Source organism: Aspergillus candidus (assembly GCF_002847045.1).
Source record: "Aspergillus candidus strain CBS 102.13 unplaced genomic scaffold BDW47scaffold_18, whole genome shotgun sequence".
NCBI classification, from domain to species: Eukaryota; Fungi; Ascomycota; class Eurotiomycetes; order Eurotiales; family Aspergillaceae; genus Aspergillus; species Aspergillus candidus.
Genome location: NW_020194023.1, coordinates 84,281 through 105,127, shown reverse-complemented (window position 1 = coordinate 105,127; position 20,847 = coordinate 84,281). Strand labels below are relative to the sequence as shown.

General features: G+C 55.7%; 8 protein-coding genes across 8 annotated transcripts; 2 read left to right on the top strand and 6 right to left on the bottom strand.

Annotated features, from left to right (window-relative positions):
- Nucleotides 1–8: 8 nt before the first annotated feature.
- Nucleotides 9–2,000, bottom strand: BDW47DRAFT_117104 (flavin-binding monooxygenase-like protein; the record flags this gene model as incomplete). Its single annotated transcript, XM_024815033.1, has 2 exons — nt 9–77; nt 138–2,000. 2 exons carry the CDS (start codon nt 1,998–2,000, stop codon nt 9–11), a joined length of 1,932 nt encoding a protein of 643 aa, XP_024672632.1.
- Nucleotides 2,001–2,647: 647 nt separating this feature from the next.
- Nucleotides 2,648–4,513, top strand: BDW47DRAFT_21647 (uncharacterized protein). The gene is made up of 4 exons (XM_024818471.1): nt 2,648–3,410; nt 3,478–3,712; nt 3,777–3,890; nt 3,949–4,513. The coding sequence occupies exons 1-4, from the start codon at nt 3,031–3,033 to the stop codon at nt 4,318–4,320; spliced, it is 1,101 nt and encodes a 366-aa protein (XP_024672631.1). The 5' UTR covers nt 2,648–3,030; the 3' UTR covers nt 4,321–4,513.
- Nucleotides 4,514–4,538: 25 nt separating this feature from the next.
- Nucleotides 4,539–5,126, bottom strand: BDW47DRAFT_104570 (uncharacterized protein). The gene has a single exon (XM_024812356.1). It carries the CDS (start codon nt 4,798–4,800, stop codon nt 4,615–4,617), a length of 186 nt encoding a protein of 61 aa, XP_024672630.1. The 5' UTR covers nt 4,801–5,126; the 3' UTR covers nt 4,539–4,614.
- A 1,142-nt stretch (nt 5,127–6,268) lies between these two features.
- On the bottom strand, nt 6,269–7,002 carry BDW47DRAFT_21638 (uncharacterized protein). The gene has a single exon (XM_024818469.1). The coding sequence runs from the start codon at nt 6,885–6,887 to the stop codon at nt 6,438–6,440; it is 450 nt and encodes a 149-aa protein (XP_024672629.1). The 5' UTR covers nt 6,888–7,002; the 3' UTR covers nt 6,269–6,437.
- Nucleotides 7,003–8,524: 1,522 nt separating this feature from the next.
- BDW47DRAFT_21642 (ankyrin repeat domain-containing protein) lies at nt 8,525–9,676 on the top strand. Its single transcript, XM_024818470.1, has one exon. It carries the CDS (start codon nt 8,712–8,714, stop codon nt 9,603–9,605), a length of 894 nt encoding a protein of 297 aa, XP_024672628.1. The 5' UTR covers nt 8,525–8,711; the 3' UTR covers nt 9,606–9,676.
- A 1,579-nt stretch (nt 9,677–11,255) lies between these two features.
- BDW47DRAFT_21633 (putative MFS lactose permease) lies at nt 11,256–13,858 on the bottom strand. Its single transcript, XM_024818468.1, has 6 exons — nt 13,270–13,858; nt 12,990–13,203; nt 12,579–12,928; nt 12,260–12,482; nt 11,731–12,155; nt 11,256–11,653 (listed from the first exon to the last, which is right to left on the bottom strand). The coding sequence occupies exons 1-6, from the start codon at nt 13,402–13,404 to the stop codon at nt 11,387–11,389; spliced, it is 1,614 nt and encodes a 537-aa protein (XP_024672627.1). The 5' UTR covers nt 13,405–13,858; the 3' UTR covers nt 11,256–11,386.
- A 1,574-nt stretch (nt 13,859–15,432) lies between these two features.
- Nucleotides 15,433–18,247, bottom strand: BDW47DRAFT_104565 (uncharacterized protein). The gene is made up of 3 exons (XM_024812355.1): nt 17,411–18,247; nt 16,241–17,320; nt 15,433–16,180 (listed from the first exon to the last, which is right to left on the bottom strand). The coding sequence occupies exons 1-3, from the start codon at nt 18,019–18,021 to the stop codon at nt 15,439–15,441; spliced, it is 2,433 nt and encodes an 810-aa protein (XP_024672626.1). The 5' UTR covers nt 18,022–18,247; the 3' UTR covers nt 15,433–15,438.
- Nucleotides 18,248–18,446: 199 nt separating this feature from the next.
- On the bottom strand, nt 18,447–20,806 carry BDW47DRAFT_131242 (ankyrin). The gene is made up of 2 exons (XM_024817269.1): nt 19,608–20,806; nt 18,447–19,274 (listed from the first exon to the last, which is right to left on the bottom strand). Exons 1-2 carry the CDS (start codon nt 20,490–20,492, stop codon nt 18,531–18,533), a joined length of 1,629 nt encoding a protein of 542 aa, XP_024672625.1. The 5' UTR covers nt 20,493–20,806; the 3' UTR covers nt 18,447–18,530.
- Nucleotides 20,807–20,847: the final 41 nt, after the last annotated feature.

The window sequence follows — 20,847 nt, the reverse complement described above, 5'->3', positions numbered from 1 at the left end:
CACTTGGCTCATACCTGAGCCTCCTCAACCCTAATCTCAATCGCAGCCTGCTTCTCAGCCTCCTTCTTAGCCTCCGTCTCATCACGCACATCAACCAACACCTCCGAAGACCCCCCAACAACCGAAGTCCCATTAACCCGAATCCACTCCCCAAGCAGCCCCACATAATCCTCCATCCCATAACTCTTCACCACCCTGCCCAAAAACCCACGATTGCGATCCCAACCGACGCCCAAATCCCGCAGCAAAAGATCCACATACGGCAGCGCATCGAACACAAAGTCCGGGTTCCGCGCGCCAAACCCACCGGGATACCGCAGCTTGCCGAATTCGGTATGCAGAGCAGTCTCCCACAGCACGTCGACTTCGTCGAACTTCAGCTCGCGCCCGGACTCGGAGAGATCGCGCTGGACGGTGGCGCGCACGTCGGCCGGGCAGGACTCCCACTGGTGCATGCGCAGCTTGTTGCTGAAGTGCGCTGCGACCCAGAGGGACTGCGCTTGCGCGAGCATGGTGGTGTTGATTGTCATGGCGAGGCCCATGAAGGCGATGTTGTGCGTGTTGAGGAGGGAGGGGGGCACCATGAAGCGGGTTAGGCGCATGGGGTGGGAGGCGGAGGCCGGGGCGTTGGATGCGAGGGGCGCGTAGGTGGATGATTTTTGGGGAGGGGGTGTTGCCAGGCGAGGGAAGCGGGCTAGGATGTTTTCGGTTGCGGCTTGGACCATGCTGGAGGGGATGGGGTCGGGGTCGGAGGGGAAGCCGAGGGTTGTGGTTTGGGGGGAGCGGAGGTGGAAGGCGATGGGCGGGGAGTGCGCTTGCCAGCCCGTTGCGAGGACGAGGGCGTCTGCGTGGAGGGTTGTGGGGGTGGCGGGGTCGGAGGGGAAGGAGGGCGAGGAAGACTCGGGGGAGTCGGTGGGGGTGGACGGGTCGGCGGAGTTGGCGAGGGTGATGGTGCCGTTTGAGGAGAGGGTGGTGATGCGGTCGATGTGGATGGAGACGAGGGAGTCCGGGGCGGTCAGCAGGGAGAAGAAGTCCTGCTTGTAGTTGAGGATGGAGAGGCCCGAGGCGATCCAGAAGGGGGAGATCCAGGGTCGGAGCTTGGCTGTCTCCGGGTGCGCGTCGTAGTTGTTGGCGGAGACGACGTCCGACTCGAGGGTGCTCCAGAAGGCGTCGACGATGGCGCGGCCGACGCGCGTGTTGTGCAGGAGGGAGCGCGCGGTGGGGCTGCCGTCGGCGGGACCCCAGATGCAGGGCGAGAACCAGGTGAGGAGGCGCGTGGTGACGAGCTTCTCGAGCCAGCGCTTCATGGGGGTCACGTAGGGGGGCGCCATCCAGGTTGGGCCGTGGCCGTTGTCGCGGATGATCCACTCGACTTTGCAGCCTGCTGTGGCGGCGGCGTAGACCGCGTCCCAGGCGGATTTGGTGCCGCCGTAGACGGCGATGGTCTTGCCGGCGTGCAGGATCTGGTCTTGTTGCACGCGGAGACTGCTGATGTGGAGGATGGGGCGCTCGAAGGTTTCTTGGCCCGCGAGGGTCGGCATGTAGGGCTTGGAGGTGATGCCGGTGCAAACGACGAGCTTTTTGGTGGCTATGGTGTTGACGGACTCGTCGACGGTGCTGCGCGTGCGGAGGATCCAGCCGTCTTTGTCGTCGGCTTGCTGCTCGGCGTCCGTGACGGCTGTGGAGAGCCGGATGCAGGAGGCGACGTTGAAATGCTCCACGAAGCGCTCCATGTACTGCTGGATGACGGCGCCGGGGATGTGCTCGCCTTCCTTCACGCCGAACGAGTCGTCCATCGGGAAGTCGCTGTACTCGTAGGTGCCGCGCATGTTGTTGGACTTGACGCCGGAGTAGAGGCGGTGTTTGGCCCAGACGCCGCCGATGGAGGACGAGTCGTCTAGGAGGAGGAGGGAGGCGTCGGGGTGGGTTTCGCGCATGGTGCGCAGGGCCGCGAGGCCGGCCCATCCGGCGCCCACGATGGTGATGTCTTTTTGCTCCATGGTTGAGTTGGGTGTCCTTGTTGAGAAGGAGGACAGGGGTGGTGGGGGGACGGATATATGCTCCTGAGAAGAAGAACGAAAGAGAGAATAGGGGAGGGAAAAAAGGGAGGAAGAAGTCTTACGGGGTGGGGGAGGTGAGGGGCGTGAAGAGGAGGGTCGGATACATCCCCGAGGCCAGCAAGGGCGCGCTTGGAATGGGGCTGGACGATCACAGCACAAAACGTGTCTAATTTCTTTTATTCCCCGACGTTGAACGGGCTAATATCCGGCTAACGTCGAACCGTCGGTGGTCGATCTCCGCAGACCCTGTCAGAATTGACATTGAGGCGGCTGGGGAATGTTCTAACACGAGGTCAGTTAGGGTTAGCTGGCCTGATTGGTCTTATATCGAACCCCCCCCCTGTGGGGCGACGGTTGGCACGGCGCGCTCCACAACAACCATTTGATCCTCCTCGTCCTGCAGAAATATTGGGTGCTGACGGGCTATAATTGAACCCCGACCTGCATGGTTCCGAATCCTTCGAAGATGGTGTCCCCACCCGCTGTCTCACCATCTCCTTCTATTGCTATTTCCATCGTAGCCCTTCGCCTAGCCCACTGCAACAGGAGGCCACCGTTGGCCTCGTCCCACTCATGGGGAACGTTCTCTACTGCCTACTCCGGACATTGCCATCCCGAGCGAGTGGATGCTCCTGTACTGGGCATCGTTCCATCCCTGCTAGTCTGGCCATCCCCTGGAAAGACCCAGCTAGTCTGTCCGTCACAATCTGCAATCCTGCTCCCTGCGCCGATCGGAATGCGCCAGCATGGCGGCAGTTGGAGAATCGGTCGTCAGGCTGTGCGGGCTGTGCCCAGGCATAGCATCTACTTAAAACATCTCCTCCCATGCTGACTATCTTGCATTTGGACTGTGGCCAGATGCCGTTTGAACCCACCCTCGTTTGACCTTATTCAGGCCTATCATTTTATAGATCCTCATCTGCGATCGGAAAAGGATAAGAGCAAAAGAATAAGAAGAAGACGAGGAGCAATGTCCGCGCAGGAGGACTTCGTCGTCGAGGCCTTCACCCTCCTCGCCCTCGCCGTCCTCTTCATCATCCTCCGCGTGGTCTCCCGATGGATCATCACCGGCCCCAAGAACTTCCAAGTCGATGACTACCTGATGCCGCTGGCCGCCGTGGTCTACGGGTTTGAGACAGGGGCCGCCTACTGCGTCGGTGCCTGGTGGCACGGGCTCGCCAACAATGCCATGACCGACGCCGAGCGCAAGGCGCTCTCGCTCACACCCGAGAGCCCGGAGTTTGCCCTGCGCGTGGGGGGGTCCAAGACGCAGGTCATCGGGTGGTCTTTGTATACCTCGTTGTTGTGGTTGCTTAAGGCTTGCATGGCTGTTTTTTATTCGCGACTGACGTGTGTACCCTACTTGAACTTGAGCTCCATCAATATATCGGCATGTTCGAATGACTGACGGATATAGGATCGGCCTGGTCAACATGCGTCGTCGCATTCACATCGCATACATTATGATCGGCGTAACCTACATCGCTGTCATCTGCTCCATCTTGTTCGGCTGCTTTCCCATGCACAAAAACTGGCAGATCTACCCCGACCCGGGCAACTACTGTCAACCGGCCGTGTCTCACATCGACGTCTACGTGACGGTGGTTCTGAACGTCGTGACCGACATTTACCTGATCTCGATTCCGCTGCCGGTATTCCTCAACACCTATCCTATCCTACATCATACTGGGATGAACAAGAAACTAACAAAATCAGGTCCTCTTCAAAGCCCGCCTCCCCATCCGCGAAAAATGCGAACTCCTCCTCATGTTCAGCGGAGGTATCTTCGTCATGACAGCCGGCATTCTCCGCTGCGTGTTGATCGTAACTGTCCGTCCCCCTCTCCCAATACAATTTAACCACCATGCTAATCTATACGTGTGTATAGGCTGGCGCAGACGGTGCCCAACAAGCCGGCAGCTGGGCCTGCCGCGAGACCTTCGTCGCCGTCATTATCGGCAACCTCCCCATGGTGTACCCACTAATCCGTCGTGGCCTGCGTCGTGCCGGCCTGGTCATGTCCTCCCACGGTCCCAGCTCCTACGGTCGCAACTACGAGCTGTCGGGGGCTCCGGGCGCGTTCTCGTCGACGGCGTACAGCGGGAAGAAGAAGCGGTTCCGGCACCCGTTGGGGGTGGGGGAGTCGAACTGGCAGACGATAAGTGGGGAGGAGCGGTTGGTGGGGGCTAAGGGGCCAGACGGTCCTTATGACGGACGGGGCATTAAAGTCGTGAATGAGACGATTGTGGAGAGGGATTGATTTATTCCCCTCTCTCTGTCTCCCCCTTTTCTTTTATGCTTTTCCCTTTGGTTTCTGCTTGTTTTTGCGGTTATTTCAGATATTATTTCCTTTGTGATTGGTGTTCTTATACCGGTTTGGGGTGGGTTTTGACTGCTTTTTTACAACTATTAATTAGACATCATACGATAGTATGGCATGACCTATACGTTCAACCCTTCAACATCATCCATCCCACGGGGTCACATAAACAGACAACATCCCACAAAAACCTCTCTCTCCACACTTCTCAAAACTGAAACAGACAAGGCAGAATCAAGTATGCCCAAGCCCCTTAATCTCAACTCGCAACCGACAAATTACAAACAATAAATACGTGGAGTAAGAGGCGGGCCCCACATAACTAACCCCAACAGCGGTCAGCCCAAGACAGGAAAGGATATTCAAGATCATTTTCCGAAATAGGACAGAGTCGAGATGCTCGGATATGCCGCCCGGCATCCGTCTCGGGAAGTGAAGGGGGTCCACTCTCGTAGCATCAAGTGGAGGCGTGAGAGGGAGCTCCGATGCCGGTCTGGATAGGGGAGTGGCGCTGGACTGGACTGGACTCGTGGTGTATACTAGGCTCTAGCTTGCTTGCAGGATTTTTGTAAAGATCGGAGATTGATGGATTCCAGGACCTGGGATAAAGTTCGAGCCGTTGTTTTGGAGAGTCGGTTAGTTTGGCAGGCTTTGAAGCTACTGCTCGACATGTAGACACCGGTAAAGTATAATAGATTGGTCCCCGTAACGGCGTTCATGCTCCTCGGCTAGGACATGTGGCAAAAATGTGGAGGACATAATTATACAGTTTTGATTGAGATGGGAGCAGGGGTTGGTTGCTAATTATACCTTGATTAGAACTATGTGGATATAAGGCTGTTGGACCATGACTACTGTCCTACTTGTACTGGTATAGCTCGAGAATGTCTACGAGGCTAGCCTGTTCGAGAGGAAGTGTGGAAAAATTCTGCAGACTTAACCCTGTGTCGATCTATGGACTCCGTGGAGATGCTGTCGGGTTTTTTATTAGATTGTGGAAATAGCAATATGCTAAGTAGGCAATCTTATCTATATTGCGACAAAATTCAGGGTATTTTCGATGCTATATTTTTTGGCAATTAATCTACACATCAATGTGCATCAAAAGAGAGGCGACCACTTAGCTACAATATATATCATGGCACTTCAGGCGTCTAAAAGTAACCCTATATTTAGTGTGACAGTAGATTATAGCTTGGACGTAGTGGAGCAGTTGCTATAAGGTCAGCAGTCTGTTTCGGAAGACTTTTATCATGAAGTTCTTTATCTATACTGCGGATTAAATTTTGTTGAATAGTGAATAGTGAACATAATCAGCACATGTCAGCTGATTTCCAGGGTTCTTTCCCCACACGTTTGGTTGTGACTCTTCATGTTTTGCGACTACTTCACTCGTCTGCAACTTCTAGTATCTACGTAAATGATCATCAAAATCATCAATGTTTTGACTGTTTCCCTCCGTTTCCTCACATAATTCTCAATCCTCTACTGGCATGTTCAAATGCAATCATATTAACACCTAGGCAAAAACCCGTCATATCTTCCCATCTTCCTACTAACTACAATCATATTCGCCTACAAATTGTCATAGGTTCTGCTCATCTGATTCATGGAGACTATTCCAGGCTCTTCCCTACATTCCACCCTCCAGAGGTAAAATACGCAAGACCAATGGAGGAGAATTCATTGGAGACACCAGGATCGTGCTCAGCCATGTAAGCCCGGGCGTTTAACAATGGACGAGCGATCACTCCTGTCGAGGGCACCTGCGATTGGCGATTGCACCGTCCCACGTATCGTCGCTGGCAGGAGGATAGTCAGTCAAGATTCCTGTGGATCTCGGGCCATCCGGGCTGCGGAAAGTCTCACCTTGCTTCGTTTGTGGCCGATCGTCTGAAATCCGAACAAGCAGATGACGATCGTGCAGAGACCGTCTGCTCGTTCTTCTTCCGGCATAATAATGAGAAGTGGAATAGTGCCACATTGGCCATCAGCACCCTTGTCCATCAGCTGTTCACCGCTAGGCCAGCTCTATTCAAGCATGCTCTACCAGAATATCAGAATAAGGGTGTCAAACTCGCGGATGATTTCAGTTCCCTCTGGAGTATCTTCACTGCTTCGCTCGCTGATTCGAGGTGCGGCCCTGTCGTATGTGTCATTGACGCCCTCGACGAATGCCACGACTCCAGCAGTGTCTTGTTATTCACTACGCTAGCAGGTTTTGACTCCATCTCAGCCCACGCGTCGTTCAAGATTCTAGCTACAGGCCGTCCGGACAGAGCCTTGGTCAATTCATTGCCGTCCACGCGACTCGAGCTGGAACAGGAGATCTCCGCCACAACGAAAGACGTTGAGCGGGTCGTCAATCTGCGAATGCAAGACATTTCTGCCCGTAAGGGCATCTCGGACGCGGTGCACCGATCCTTGGTCGAACGGCTCCTCACAAACGCCGACCGGACGTTCTTGTGGGTATCTCTCATTATGCAAATAATCGACGAGAGCGCCATGGCGTCCCGGAGTGTCCTGGATGAAATGCTTAGCACATTACCAAGTACGCTGGACGAGATCTTTTCGAGAATATTGGAGAAGTCTACGAGCCCTGAAAAGGCCAAGGAGATGCTTCATATTATAGTAGCGGCGGCCCGGCCCCTTTCCCTCCGCGAGCTAAACGTCGCCTTCTCCATCCGGCGTGCCCCTTAATCCGTCCAGGCCCTAGACTCATACCTGGAGCCCAATATCGAGCAGACAGTGAGAAGACTCTGCGGCGTCTTCGTTCGCGTGATTGAATCCACAGTCTATCTCGTTCACCAAACAGCCAGAGAATTGCTTGTGAGTACCGAGACCTCGAAGACTGAAAGAGTAGAGGTGCCATGGAAAGGGTCCCTCCGTCTTGTAGAATCGAAAACCATCTTGGCGGAGCGATGCGTATGGTACCGGCTGCTTGGTTATTTTGAGACCGAGCTCCTGGGATACAATCCGGCCTGTCGCCAAGTCGCCCACTTCGAAGACCATTTCCTAGAAGGCCTTATGCGCCAGTGCATGAGCCAATATCACTTCTTTTCTTATGCCGCATCGTTCTGGACCACCCACCTCCGAGAAGCTGACATCCCCGCGCATTCAGAGACCATGCAGCTGACATTCAAACTGTGCAACACGCGAGCGAAGTGCTTTCGAACGTGGTTCCATGTCGACTGGCTGCTGAGCAAAGAAACTACTGAGCGCCCCATACACTACACGGACCTCCAGGTGCGATGCTACTTTGGACACTATCACGCAGTCCAACAGCTCATGGACAGCGGGGCGGACGTGGCGGAGCGAACAGGATACGGAGGGATTTCGACAACAGCCCTGCACGTTGCCTCCCGAGCTGGCCATGCGCCGGTGGTCAGCCTTCTTTTGGAGGGTGACGTCGACGTCTCAGACAGAGACGGCAATGGCGCCACTGCCGTCTTTGTGGCGGCATCCTGCGGCCATGACGCAGTAGTGCAATTGCTTCTGAACGCGGGATCCGATATTCACAAGAGAGACAACAGATAGGTGCCGATCGTGGTATTCCCCGCGCTCAACGGATACGAGAGTACCTTGAAACTGATACTCTCCCGCGGGGCCGATATCCACGAGACCTTCAACTATGGCCATGCCGTCCTGGAATGGGGATTGATGGAGTGGGGCCAGATGTTCGTGCGGAATCTTCTGGGCATGGAAATGGACGTGGATATTCGCCGGGGATGGGGCATGACACCACTCCATTGGGCCGCTCAATTTGGAAACGTCGAAATGGTCGCTCTCCTCCTTGGCTGTGGCGCCGACATCCACGCCCGGTATGAAAGCGGTATAGCCATCTTGCCGTACGCCCTCCTTGGTTACGGGGACAAAGTCGAGGATGTCGTCTCCCTGCTCCTCAGTAAAGGAGCCAAAATAACAGAGTCGTTCGGGGAGGGCATTACCCCTCTCCATGTAGCAGTCAAGGCCGGATCTGCGGCTGTGGCAAGTCTGCTGATACGGAGAGGGGTTTTGGTTGATTGCAGAGACTCACAGGATCGCACTCCGTTACATCACGCCTGCGGTGGAAGAATGGGTCCCCCTGAAGCCATGATCGATTTGCTCTTGACGCGGGCGCAGATCTGACGGCGCGGACCACAGGCGGACGAACCCCCCTCTACCACGCTGCAGTGATTGGCTCTGAGGCGAATGCGGCACAATTGATACGCAGGGGCGCCGGCGTGAACATCCAAGACGACGACGGGCAAACCCCATTGCACCAGGCAGCCGCCCTCGGGCTGACGAAGGTCACGGAACTTCTCATAAAAAGTGGAGCAGATATAGAGGAGATGACTGCGGGTCATGAAACCGCACTGCACCTAGCCTGTCTGAAAGGCCACATCGCCGCGGTCGAGGTCCTTTTGAAAGCCGGGGCCAATCTTACCGCACAATCAAGCCTAGGATTGCCCATACACCTGGCGATGGGGCCTGGATATCCAAAGTTAATCCACTTGTTACTCGCCAACGGAGCCGACATCGACGCCAGAGGACCCGACGGAGCGACACCTCTGATGTTCGCTGTTGCACAAGGGCACCACGGCCTCATACAGCATCTAGTCCGCGGTGGGGCAAACCTCAATGCGCAGACTACGACCAGCGGAGGAACAGCACTCCACGTTGTTGCTCAGCATGGTCTGGAGGTCACTACGCTCCAGCTGCTAGTGGACCACGGAGCTGATATCAACATCAGGTGCCATCAGCCTGCAGGGGAAGTGCCTCTGCATCGGGCTGCCTTCTCCGGGCAGGCGGCGGTTGTATCATGGTTACTGGAAAATGGCGCCAATATTGACGCCGCAACAGATGACAATACAGCGCTCTCGCTGGCTGCCAAAGGTGGGCAGAACCCAGTGGTCGAGGTTCTGGTGGAGAAAGGTGCCTCCTGTGATGACATCGACCGAGCGCTATTCTACGCGGCTTGGGGGGGGCATGTTGCTGTTATAAGGACTTTGGTCCAGGCCGGAGCTGATCTTGGTGTTATGGATGCGAGCGGAAAGAGTCCGTTACATGTGGCTGCGGAGAGAGATAATGCGTCCGCGGTGCAGGGGCTGTGCGCAGCCGGTGCTGATATCACAGCGCAAAACTCTAAGGGGGAGACGGCCCTAGACGTGGCTCGTTTGTTGAACTATCCGGAAGTTGCTCGAGTGCTTATCAAGGCGACACGATCTAGGGCCAATTCTATGTAGCTTCCTTACTCTTCGACACAACATTCCTGACCTAAAGAGAGCGTGAGAGGGAGTACTTGGAAGCTAGCAGGAATTATCTGATCTATTGGAATTAATTATTTATCTAGTTATTCATTTTCTCGCTTCATAAATGTTGAAAACAGGTTAAACTGGCCCATTAGAAGGTAAGGAATAAGCGACTAGAGTGTCAAAAAGTACTAGCAATTCTTCGAACACCCTACCTAGTAAGACTGTATCTTTCAAGAATCACTAATGGTCCAGTAAAAATAGAGAGAAACCCCTCAAATTCAGCTGCTTGCCCCATGGCGTTACTGTCTTATACTGACCTATACTTCTTGGTATACAACAAGAACAACCACACAGTCTACCAAGCAACCGCCATCCTCCTAATCAGCCCAGCCCAGTCAAAAGTTGTAAACTCACCATCCTTCACTCATCCTCCCCCACAAATGCCTTCTCACCACCCTCACTCATCCTCCCCCGTCCAACTAAACACCCCACAACCCACCCCCCCTAATATCCCATCACCGCCCACCTCCACATCATCCAAGCCACCACATGGACACTCACTCCCGCCGCCACCCACATGACCCTAGCTAACCACCACGCCAACCAGCTCCATCACGGGCCTGGCTACTTTCGCCATTGGGTGGGGTTGGGGGTTGGGGTTTTTACCCCGCGCTGCGCAGTCTAGCCCTGAATACAGTGCTGGTGGAGCCGGTGCGTGTCGATGTGTTGAACTCCAGGATTGGGTCTGTCTAGGGTGTGGGGTCCGGTCCCTTGCTGGATGGTCATCTTTGCGGGGGGAGGGGGTGTCCGGGGAGGGGGGGTGTTTTAGCTGGTGGGGGTGGAAGGGCGCCGGGATTGCCGTTTGTGGCTAGGGAGGGAAGCTGTTTCCTTTGGTGATTGGGGTTGATCTTGGTGGTAGGTAGTTTTGCCTGGTATTCTATATGCATCAAGAAGCTACACGGCAGTTTGGGAGGGCCTGACTTGGCTGGTGTGTATCCCGAATGGTATTTAGTGGAGATGAGCTAGTAGCTAGGTTTAGGATATATGTATCGTGTATGTACTATGGTCCGTATATCTAGTCATCGAATATAAACTACACTCACAATCGAAACTTCCTACGAAACACTTACCCACCTAGTATATCTAGGATACCTATCTCAAGCTTCCAACCCAATCAGCCGATAGTTAGTCTAGCATATAGTGCGAGTGCAGGATTGCCCAGTGGGGTCACCTCCCACCCCAAACCCCAAGCCCCAAACACCCCACCTAGCCCTTAAAACACCCTCAATCCCCCCTCATCTCAAATAGTAACTCGCTTCCTCCTAAAAGCAATGATCATCAACTACTATATTTCCTACAGTGAAAACTTCCACCACTAGCATCGAGACCCACGTGTTTGATCTGGTGTTATGTATATTGTATTCGGGTAGATCCGGGGTTTGATTTTATGATTAGTAGTTGTGGGTCGGTGGGGTGTCATTCTCTTTGCTTTTTCTTCTTGTTCTGTCCTTGATGGGTTGATTGATTGATTGAGTGTGAAAAAGGAAGTGATTGATGATTGTGGTATATGTGTAACATTTTTGATATAATAAAAACAAAGTAGAAAGATAAAGATCGACAACTCATCCATGTCCCACACAGGTCAAATCAATGGTCGTATATACCATCATACCCTATTTTCAAAAACTCCAAACCCAGCCAACCAACCAACCAACCACCCACCCATCCATCCATCCATCAATACACCCTAGATATCCAAGGTCCAAGAAGCACTAACTGACGGTCTTCACCTCCGTAACCTCATCCCCAACGACGAAGATAGCATCCTTCTGCAAACTGGCCTTGACGGGATTCTTCTGCGAGAAGATCGTAGTCAGCTCCTCCAGGGTGCGCTTGCTCGTCTCCACGAACAGGAAGTAAATGACGATGACTTCGAGCGTGTCCCAGAAGATGAACAGGAAGTAGTATTTCCAGCCGGCGCCGGAGAATGCGATTCCCGTCACGAAGGTGTTGTAGAAGGAGGCGATGTTGACGAAGAACTATCTTTCATTAGTTTGACACTTTCCAAGCAATGACAACGGTGACGATAAGTCAAGAGAAGAAAACGGGGTCTTACATTATTCATCCCCATCCCCTTCGCCCGACTCTCATACCGCAAACACTCAACCGGATACATCGCCTGATTGGGCGTCCAGCCCGCCGAATAGATGAATCCAAAGACAAAAATCATGGCGATCTGCGCGCGGGCAGTAACGCTGCTCTTCGCGATCGGCCCGTCCGGCCCGTCAACAACATTCGTGGCGTTCAGCGCCGTGACGATCGAAAACAGCAGCACGACCAGCGTCGTCGAGATCAGCAGCTGCGGGCGACGGCCCACCTTGTCGGTGATGAGGGCGCCGAAGATTGCGCCTAGAAACTGCACCACGTTTTGGATCCCCTGCAGCATGAGCTGCGTGTTGTTGCTTGTGATGCCTGCGCCGCGGAGCATTTGCGGGTAGTAGTAGGAGACGGGGCCGTTGCCGGACCATTGGCCGAAGAAGGCTGTTCACTTTAGTATTGTTCTTGCCATGAAGGTGTAGGGAGGAAAAGGGGGGGGGGGGGGGGGGGGGGGGGGGGGGGGGGGGGGGGGGGGGGGGGGGGGATACCCATGAAAATGACTAGCATGGAGCGGTAGCGGGTTTCGCGAGAGTTGAACAGCTCGCGGTAGTCCCACCAGCGCTTGTCGGATCCCGTGTTGGAGATGTCTTCGACCATTTCGCGGTATTCGAGTTGCACGATGGGGGAGTTGCGGTCGCCTTCGCCGTGGTATTCGGCGAGGACTTTGAGGGCGTCTTCGTGTTTGTCTTGGGAGATGAGCCAGCGGGGGGACTATCCAATTAGCATATATGAGAGAAGGAAAAGATAGAGAGGGGGAGGTAGAGAGCGGGGGCAAAAAATAAAGAGAGAAAGAGAGAGAGAAAATACCTCAGGCAGAGTAAAACAGAAAATCAAGACCAGCCCAGAGAAGATCATCTGCAACCAGACCGGAATCCGCCAACTCATCGTCCCCTCGATCTCGCTCGTCTTCCAGGGAATGAACGTCCCGGGGATACCGCCACCGAACCACAGCACGTTATACAAACCCGTCATGGCACCACGATACGAAGGATGGGCAATCTCCGAGACGTACGCCGGACCGGCGGTGGCAGACGTCGCGACGCCAAACCCCAGAATGAAACGGCCGGCCATGAAGCCGCCCAGGTTGTGGCAGGATGCTTGGACGACTGTGCCGATGATGATGAAGATGGCGCCGAGGGCCATTCCGACGCGGCGGCCTATTACATTTAGTACCTGGAGGAGTTATATAGGGGAAGGGAGGAGAAGGGAGATAGATACCTTTGAAATCCGTAAACGGCCCCGCAGTAAACGACCCCACTATATTCCCGATGGTATAGATGGCATACACGATGCCCGTAGAGGGCGTTCCCTCCGTCGGATCGAAACCAAAGTACTCGCGGTACTGGCGATAACTGTTGATGGAGCCCATGAGGGAGCCGTCGTAGCCGTTGATACAGGAGTTGAGCATGGCGACGCCGATACACCAGTAGAGCTGTCACTGCATCAGCATGATGACCCGCACCTCGAAAACGGCAGAGAATGAGAATGAGAGACCCACCTTAAGCATACTCTTGCCCAACAGCTTCGGCTTCTGCTGCAGCGTCGCAACCGCCAACGCAGCATTATTGACGCCGTGGATCTGCGCATCTTTGGCGCTGTCCAGACGCGAAACGGTGTCGCCTTTGTCCGACATGATGGTGATAGTGACTGACTGTCTGACGAGATCAATCAAGGTGGGTGGGGTCCAGAGGAAATCCGGGGCTAGGGGAGGTATTATAGTTCTTCATTTTTCCTGGTTTATTCTTTATTTATTCCCAAGGTGGGCACATGTGATGTGCGCAGCACAGACGTTTAGCCATCAGGCTGAACGGCGAAGTTCGAAAGAAATGGAAATCCCTGGAGGAAAATCCCTGGTGTTGAACATCCTGGAAACATCCCTGTCGAGGGAAATGAGGTCCGTACTGGATAGGGAAGCTCATCTCGGTAAGGTAGTGTTTGTGGCGTCTCGATTGGGATGGACTTTTCTCTCATGTGTATGGTTTGAACGCGTGGGTTGGACATGATCCTTTTGCTCGTATTGGCTTGCATTGGAGCAGAGCGCTCAGACGGCAAAAAAGGGTTGTGTGGCTGCATGGTGGAATCACTATTGTCACTACATGTTGATATTCTGAAATCCAGGCTGACAGGAGAGACATGCGGCCCGCGCATCCGAGTGCGTCCTTATAAAGGATGGCAATATAGATCAGGATAATAAGATTGTTCCAGTGCACCAATGGCAGTAGAGTGGAGGAGAAACGGCCCTAGACCCCGCAACCCAGCTGGTGTAGATTGGTGGGATTTCTCGACTTATTTGCGCTAGGGGTCTAGACATGAGAGGAACTCCGTCTGTAGGAGAAGTATTCTCTATCCTAGTTAGTATCAGTATTAGTACAATAGAACACCATCCAGCTGACTAGCCCAGCCAACCATCCATCCATCCATCCAACCATCCAACCCAACCAGCCTAAATACCTCCAACCAGTACACCACCAGAGACCATCAAGCCAACCAGAAAACCAACCAATCCAAAACAACCAACCCAATCCCAAAGAAATCTCAAAAATATACAGGAAAGAATCCAAAAAATCAAGAAAACCCACCCATATTCCCCCTAATTCCCCCCATCTCCTCCCTCGAAACATACAAACTCAACCCCCCCTTCCCTCCCCCAACACTATCAATAATCTCACTCCCAACCCCGTCCTCCTCCCCCCCACCCACCAAAACGAGCCTCGCGCCCCCCGCAAACCCCCTCGCCACCCACTCCGGCCTGTCCCCGCCCCCGGGAACCCTCCCCTCCCAAAACCCCTCATAACAAGACATGCTACTCCCATACAGCAGCGGATTAAACCCATTACACACGGCGTCCGGGATATGCAGCACGTCATGGAGTTCGAGGACGTTAGTATCGGTTGGTGCAGGCCCGGTTTGGACGGGGACGCGCACGGTGCCGAGTCCGGCGACGTGGAGTTCTGAGCTCGGGTCGAAGATGTTGTTGGAGAGGGTTTGGGAGGTCGGACGGTAGGTTTCGGGGAGGAAGGTCGTGTAGTCGCGGGCGTAGTGCGTGTTGCCTTGGACGACCATCCAGTCTTTCGTGGGGGGTTTGGTTGTGGGGTGGGTGCGGGTGCGTTTTTCGGTTGGTACTTCGTTTTGGAAGGCCGTGGTGGCTGTAGTGGTTGTGGCTGGGTTGTGAGGGTAGGACTGGTCGCCATCGTCGTCGGCGAGGAAGTCGTCGAGGGTGCGCGTGCGGAGGGTACTCGTCGTGGACGTGTTGGAGAGGTCCATTGTGTCGGTTTTCTCTGGTGTAGCTGACCAATTGGCGTTTTGAGTTGACGGGGCGGAGTATCAGTGAGTAGAGAGTAGTGCCAATCAGACAGATGATATACAGCAAGACAATTGAAGTGGAGATGACGCGACGTGAGCTGGAAGATGAAGACGATCTAGGGCTTTGCGGCAGTATGCTCAAACAAGCAGGCGGTGGAGACCCACCGGACGATCCGATCCGGTAGGATGTCACGAGACATATATGCCCGAGGTGTCATTCTTTACTTATCTGTACGTTGGTTATATAAGCACTGATAAGTATTTGTAAAATCAATCCGGTCAACATTCATAAAATAGCGATAGCATTAGGATGAGTATCAATAAATATAAACCATTAAAAGAAGAAGAATAATAATAATATACATCAAGCATACAACCGAATGCCACTCGGGGTGGCCACCTCCGCAGATGAAAAGCCGCACCGCGCATACCCAGCCTTTCCATCCCAGTCGCGGTCGTCCGCTGCCACCGGGTCATTCTCGACATCGAGGTCCGAAGCAGGCTCGTCAAACTCGCCCCACATGACCGGCCGTAGGGCCGCGTCGGGGTCGCCGCGCGGGGGATGGCACGCGGCGCTGATGGCGGCGCTGCAATTGCTCGCCAAGGGGATCGAGATGGGGAGGCGGCGGGCGCCGAGGCCGAGAGCCAGACAGACAGTCACGAGGGATAGGACCAAAGTTAGGATGGCAGGGCGTCCGGCGAACACGAACGTGCTGATGGGGCTGTCGACACGCACGTCGCCGAACTTGTCGTAGATTATGAATTGGGTGAAGAAGAAGGTTTTGGAGAGTGTCCAGTGGAGGACGGTTGTCATTAGGAGGAGGGGGACTGCGTATTTGTAGGGCAGGCTGAGGTAGTATGTGGAGCGCTGGATGCCTCGTGGGTGGGATACGCGTAGCGGCATTCGTTGGAGCGCGTATTGGCTGTATTCGTCGACGATGGCCATGCAGGTGAAGAGATCGTCGTAGAAGAAGTATAGGAGGGAGAGAGCGAGATGGGGCGTGTTGGATGCGAGAGCTTTCTTTCCGCTCAGCTCCCAGAATGAGGCATGGCGGGGGAGATATCCGATGAGGACAAAACCCAGGAGTCCAAGGTAGGCAAGTGCACTGAGATTGTTAGTTGTTGGACGATATTCGGGCTGGAAAACCGGAAAAAAAAAAACTTACAGGAGAACTGCCACTCCCCATTGGTATAAGCTGGCCGCTTGGAACCACCGTTGTCCCTGTGGCAGCGCTTCCGGATAGCTGACCGTAGGGTCACGCCTCGGCGGAGCCCGCTGGCGGAATAGCCACGGCAGCCACGGGGCTTCCCAGGCCCGTCCCACCGTCGACTTGGACATCATGCACTGGCCCGTCGTGGACGGATCCGGGTTCGCCATGAACGACGCGATCGCATCGCCGACCGTGAGCAGCGCGCCGGGTTTGTCATGGCGCGCGATCAGGAACACGCACGCCACCTGGATCACACTGAACGCGAGGACCAGAAGCAGGCCCGCCGGCAGGATCGTCAGTTCGCAGTCTTCCGTGATCTTCTGGTTCAGACACCCGTCGACCTTGTACTGCGGGCTGTTCAGCAAGTACGGAGTGGTGAGCGTGTCGAAGGCCTTTTCGGGCGTGCAGACCAGTCCCTGCTGCTGGATGACGGCGCGCTGCGCCCAGGTGGCATTGTTCCAGTGGGCCTCGCGGAGGAACTTCTGGAACCGCTCCAGCCCGGTGTACGGCACCACCGACTCGGTGTAGTTGTTCAAAAGAAAGTCATACATAGTCGCCAAGTCCTTTCGCATCTCCACGTCCACATCCATGGGAATCCCGTTGAGCAGGTGCGGGTTCATGGTGAAGGTCCCGTTGCGGATGGGGACGGTGACATTCCACTCGGGAATCTGCAACGGGACGAGGTCCGCCATCCAGGAGCCCGTGTCTGGCAGTGACTCTCCCGACGCATAGAAGAGAGAGCTGTTCTTCAGCTCGCTGGAGAGAAGCACCATAGTCCCCTGACCAGCACCGCAGAACTTGCAATCCGACAGCGGGTTCTCAAACTGCCGTCGACACGTCTCAGCGTCTAGACGCTCAAACTGGCCGTTCTTCAACGCCGCATTAAATCCAGCCTTATTCCACCCAAGCAGTCTCCCCAAACACCGATCAGGACCCATCGAATCCACCAACTGCTCATTCACTTCAGCATGGGCACTAGCCACAAACGCATCAAACTGCTTCAGCGTTTTAGACGAGTACACCGCGGAATTGACCCTAACCAATTAGCCCAAATCCAACCCATCAAACCACACCCAACACAAAAGCTCACGGGGGGGAAACAAAAAACAAAAAAGGCAAACTCACATCATATGAAACGGCACCGCGGCACTCACAACCCCCAAAACCAACAACCACCTCCTCCTCGACAACCTCCCCAAATTCCTCCACCCCAAACTCCCAATCACCCTCCAACACCTCCTCACATGCGCGCGATCGATCTCCGCCCGCGACGGCGCAGTCACCCACTGCAACGCATACACACAGGCCGCGACCGCAAGACTCGCCAACGCATTCCCCAGCAAATGCAGCGCGGAGTTCCAGCCCTCAACAGCACCACACGAGCCCACATACACCGTCGCTCCGCCCGACCCCTTACTGTGGAAGCGGGCGTAGGATAGGAGCGCGATTGTCGCTAGGAGCAGGTTGACGAGCAGCGTTCCAGCGAGGATGGACGCCGCGAGGTCGATGCCTAGTCGGGGCATTTTGAATATCGTCGTCGATTTTTGCCACGATGACGGGAACGAGGAGCGCCGCGTGGGCGAGTCCATCATTTGGATCGTGTCGCCGTCGCTATTTCTGTCGCTGCTGGGGTTATTCTCGTGATCGGTGTTCTCGTGATCGGTGTTCTCGTTGATATTGTCGAACGAAGAGGTCAGGCCCGGGTGTCGAACGTGGTCATGACGGGATCCCCACATTACATTCCCCTTCCAGCTGTTGACTGTTCCTCTCGAGTTCCTCCTCCTTCTTCCAGCGGTGTGGGGTTCAGGCTCAGATTTGAATGTCAGGTTGAATGACAGGGTGGTTGAGGCTATCAGCGCGAGACCCCCACGAGGTAGACTGGCAGTTAAGCCGTAGACGAAGCACTTGAAATCTCTGCACGTAGGTCGCCACTTCTTCAGGAGAACGCACGACGGAGAGAAAGTGAGACACGTTGGAAGAGAAGAGAAAAGACGCGGGAAGATCTGGTCTCGAGCGGTGTGGACACTATGCTCTTTTGGGGTTGGGGGTGATGGGTCGGCACGTTACTCGGGTGAGTAATCCCTGCATAACTATGTCTGGGATAAGCTTCTATCAATCATACATCAACATACTCCGTAAACACTCCGTTATAATTAGAAAAAGCTTCTTCGCTCTATCAAACAGTCTGTGGTATCGCTCATAACAGTCATCACACTAATAATCAACATCACCCCCTAAGAAACAGCTACAACCCCATCTCGGCCATTCCCGACAAGATCGACTCCTGCGCCTCAATCATCAGCTCGACCTGGTCCAATCCTCCAAGCCCGTCGCACCGCCCCCCATGCTCCACCAACAACTGCACCAAGGACGCACCATCAGCACCATCGCGCTCCTTCGCCCACCGCACCAGCGACTGTCCGTCCTTGACACGATTGGGGTCCGCACCACGCGCAAGCAGCAAGCGCGCCATCTCGAGATTCCCCTGCATGACCGCGAAAAACAGCGGCGTTCTGCCGTTGCGGGTGCTGCAGTTGACGTCGAGCGGCCAGCGCGCGAGCAACGCGGACAGGAAGTCAGCGTCGCCCTTGGCTGCTACCGCGAGGAGGAGCCGGCTGCCGCCGTCGTAGAGGTCTCGCGTTGGGTCTGCGCCGTGGTCGATCAGCAGGCGGGCAATCTCGAAGGTCTCCCCCTCGGTTGAGCCCCACGATAGGGCCGCTCCGCGCAGGGCCGTGCGGAGGTTTGCCGGGCGCGAGGTGGCGCCGCTTTCGAGGAGACGCCGCACGATCGGCGTGTCGGCTGCGTGCAACGCCTGGGTCAGGGGCGTCTTGCCTCGCGGTGTGCGCGGCTGGTTCGGGTCGGCGCCGTGTTGCAGGAGGATGTCGACCGTTGAGGCTTTGCCTTTGTATACGGCTGCGAACAGCGCGGTGGTGCCGTTCCCGCTGGGGGAGTTGGGGTCCGCCCCGCCGTCCTCGAGTAAGACGACTGCCTCGGGGATGCGGCGTTGGAGCACGGCGGCGACGAGCAGGGGTCGCGGGCAGCCTGGGAGGTTGTGGACGATGTCGGCGCGGGCGCCGCGGGCGAGTAGGAGCTTGATGGTGGCGATGGCGCGGGTCTCGTCGTCGTCGGTGCTGGGTCGGTTGCGGCCTGTCACGGCGTGCCAGAGAGGTGGTGGTGAGGGGCCGGTGAGGTCGGCGCCGCGGTCGAGGAGCAGGGCGGCGCAGCGGGGCGCCACGGCGTTGGCGGCCCAGCCCAGTAGGGTGAAGCGGTTGGAGACGGTGGCCTCGAGGTCTGTGGTGCCGCGGTCGAGCAGGAGGGCGACGATGTTGTCGTGGTCGCCGTCCATGGCCAAGGTGATGGCCGTGCGGTTAGTGAAGTCCTTCTCGGTGGGGTCGGCGCCGGCGTCGAGGAGCGCGCACACGGTGTCGTAGTGGCCGGATTGGGCGGCGGCCATCAGGGCCGTGCGTTCGCTGTGGTCGTGCGGGGCGAAATCGGCGCCGGCGTCGAGAAGCGCGCGCACGGTATCGTAGTGGCCGATCTGCGCGGCGCGCATCAAGGGCGTGCGGCCGCGGCGGGCAGTGTCGATGTTGGCACCGCGGGCGAGGAGGGTCTTCACAACAGCGAGGTGGCCCTTTGACGCAGCCAGACTAAGCGGAGTATTGCAGTTCGCACCGTGAGCCTCGACATCAGCACCCGCATCGAGGAGCATCTCCAGGGCATCGACGCGGCCCTGGTCAGCGGCAGCCATGATGGGGATACGGTGGCAGCCATGTCGCCGGTGGACCTCCGCGCCGGCGTCAATGAGCAAGCGCATGATAGCCGTGTGGTTCATCGCGGCAGCGTAGAGGAGCGGCGAAGCGATGAGACGTGCGCGACCCTTGGTGATCTCCTGCTGGAGGTTTCGTGTGACGATGGAGGCATTCTCGACGGAGATGGCTGCAGGCAGTGTCGTCCCGCGCATATTGGTGCAGGCGTTCACGTCGGCTTTGAGACGAAGAAGTTTGCGCACGCTGGCCTCGTGGCCGTGGAGCGAAGCCCAGAGAAGGGCGCCGCTGTTGCCGTCTTCTACATTTAAACGGTAGAGTTCCTCGTCGAGGGTCTCGTAGAGGCGGCGGCTGGTCTGGACTAGGGCGTTTAGGTCGGACTCGTCGGTGAGGTTACTCGTTATGGCGAGGAGTAGCTCGTTGGGGAGGGTTGTTAAGGCCATGAGCGGATGTAAATCAATCGATCGAACAGATGAAAGACGAAAGTGAGGTTCAAGATGAGGTGTGGAAAAGACAAGCGCAGATAGTCAGTTGACGAGCGGACGAGCAGCCAAATAAGCCCGCGGTTTACATGCGGCTCTCTGTCACTCCTGAGGATAGGTGCCTTGGGAGCTCGATTCCTGACGTGGCTAGCAGCCTGATCCAATCATGTTATGTCTCATCGAAACAAAAGGTTTACCCCGTTCCTGTCTGACTCACGATCGAACGGACGCGCCTGGTGCTTCGCCACTCGTGCGGGGTATGAGGCTGATGATCGTCCGTCCGTCACAGCCTTGAGGTCACGATCATTGGGCCATT

What these genes read in the sequence shown, in the direction of transcription:
- BDW47DRAFT_21647 (XM_024818471.1), top strand. Translation starts at nt 3,031, where the DNA reads ATGTCCGCGCAGGAGGACTTCGTCGTCGAGGCCTTCACCCTCCTCGCC. An exon ending in GTTTTTTATTCGCGACTGAC is followed by an intron (nt 3,411 to 3,477) that starts GTGTGTACCCTA and finishes TGACGGATATAG; the next exon opens with GATCGGCCTGGTCAACATGC. An exon ending in GCTGCGTGTTGATCGTAACT is followed by an intron (nt 3,891 to 3,948) that starts GTCCGTCCCCCT and finishes ACGTGTGTATAG; the next exon opens with GCTGGCGCAGACGGTGCCCA.
- BDW47DRAFT_104570 (XM_024812356.1), bottom strand. Translation starts at nt 4,800, where the DNA reads ATGCCGGGCGGCATATCCGAGCATCTCGACTCTGTCCTATTTCGGAAA.
- BDW47DRAFT_21638 (XM_024818469.1), bottom strand. Translation starts at nt 6,887, where the DNA reads ATGGCGCTCTCGTCGATTATTTGCATAATGAGAGATACCCACAAGAAC.
- BDW47DRAFT_21642 (XM_024818470.1), top strand. Translation starts at nt 8,712, where the DNA reads ATGACTGCGGGTCATGAAACCGCACTGCACCTAGCCTGTCTGAAAGGC.
- BDW47DRAFT_21633 (XM_024818468.1), bottom strand. Translation starts at nt 13,404, where the DNA reads ATGTCGGACAAAGGCGACACCGTTTCGCGTCTGGACAGCGCCAAAGAT. An exon ending in TCTGTTTTACTCTGCCTGAG is followed by an intron (nt 12,483 to 12,578) that starts GTATTTTCTCTC and finishes CTAATTGGATAG; the next exon opens with TCCCCCCGCTGGCTCATCTC. An exon ending in CATGCTAGTCATTTTCATGG is followed by an intron (nt 12,156 to 12,259) that starts GTATCCCCCCCC and finishes TAAAGTGAACAG; the next exon opens with CCTTCTTCGGCCAATGGTCC.
- BDW47DRAFT_104565 (XM_024812355.1), bottom strand. Translation starts at nt 18,021, where the DNA reads ATGTGGGGATCCCGTCATGACCACGTTCGACACCCGGGCCTGACCTCT. An exon ending in GCGGTGCCGTTTCATATGAT is followed by an intron (nt 17,321 to 17,410) that starts GTGAGTTTGCCT and finishes CTAATTGGTTAG; the next exon opens with GGTCAATTCCGCGGTGTACT. An exon ending in TGGGGAGTGGCAGTTCTCCT is followed by an intron (nt 16,181 to 16,240) that starts GTAAGTTTTTTT and finishes TAACAATCTCAG; the next exon opens with TGCACTTGCCTACCTTGGAC.
- BDW47DRAFT_131242 (XM_024817269.1), bottom strand. Translation starts at nt 20,492, where the DNA reads ATGGCCTTAACAACCCTCCCCAACGAGCTACTCCTCGCCATAACGAGT. An exon ending in ACGGCGACCACGACAACATC is followed by an intron (nt 19,275 to 19,607) that starts GTCGCCCTCCTG and finishes CGCATCCCCGAG; the next exon opens with GCAGTCGTCTTACTCGAGGA.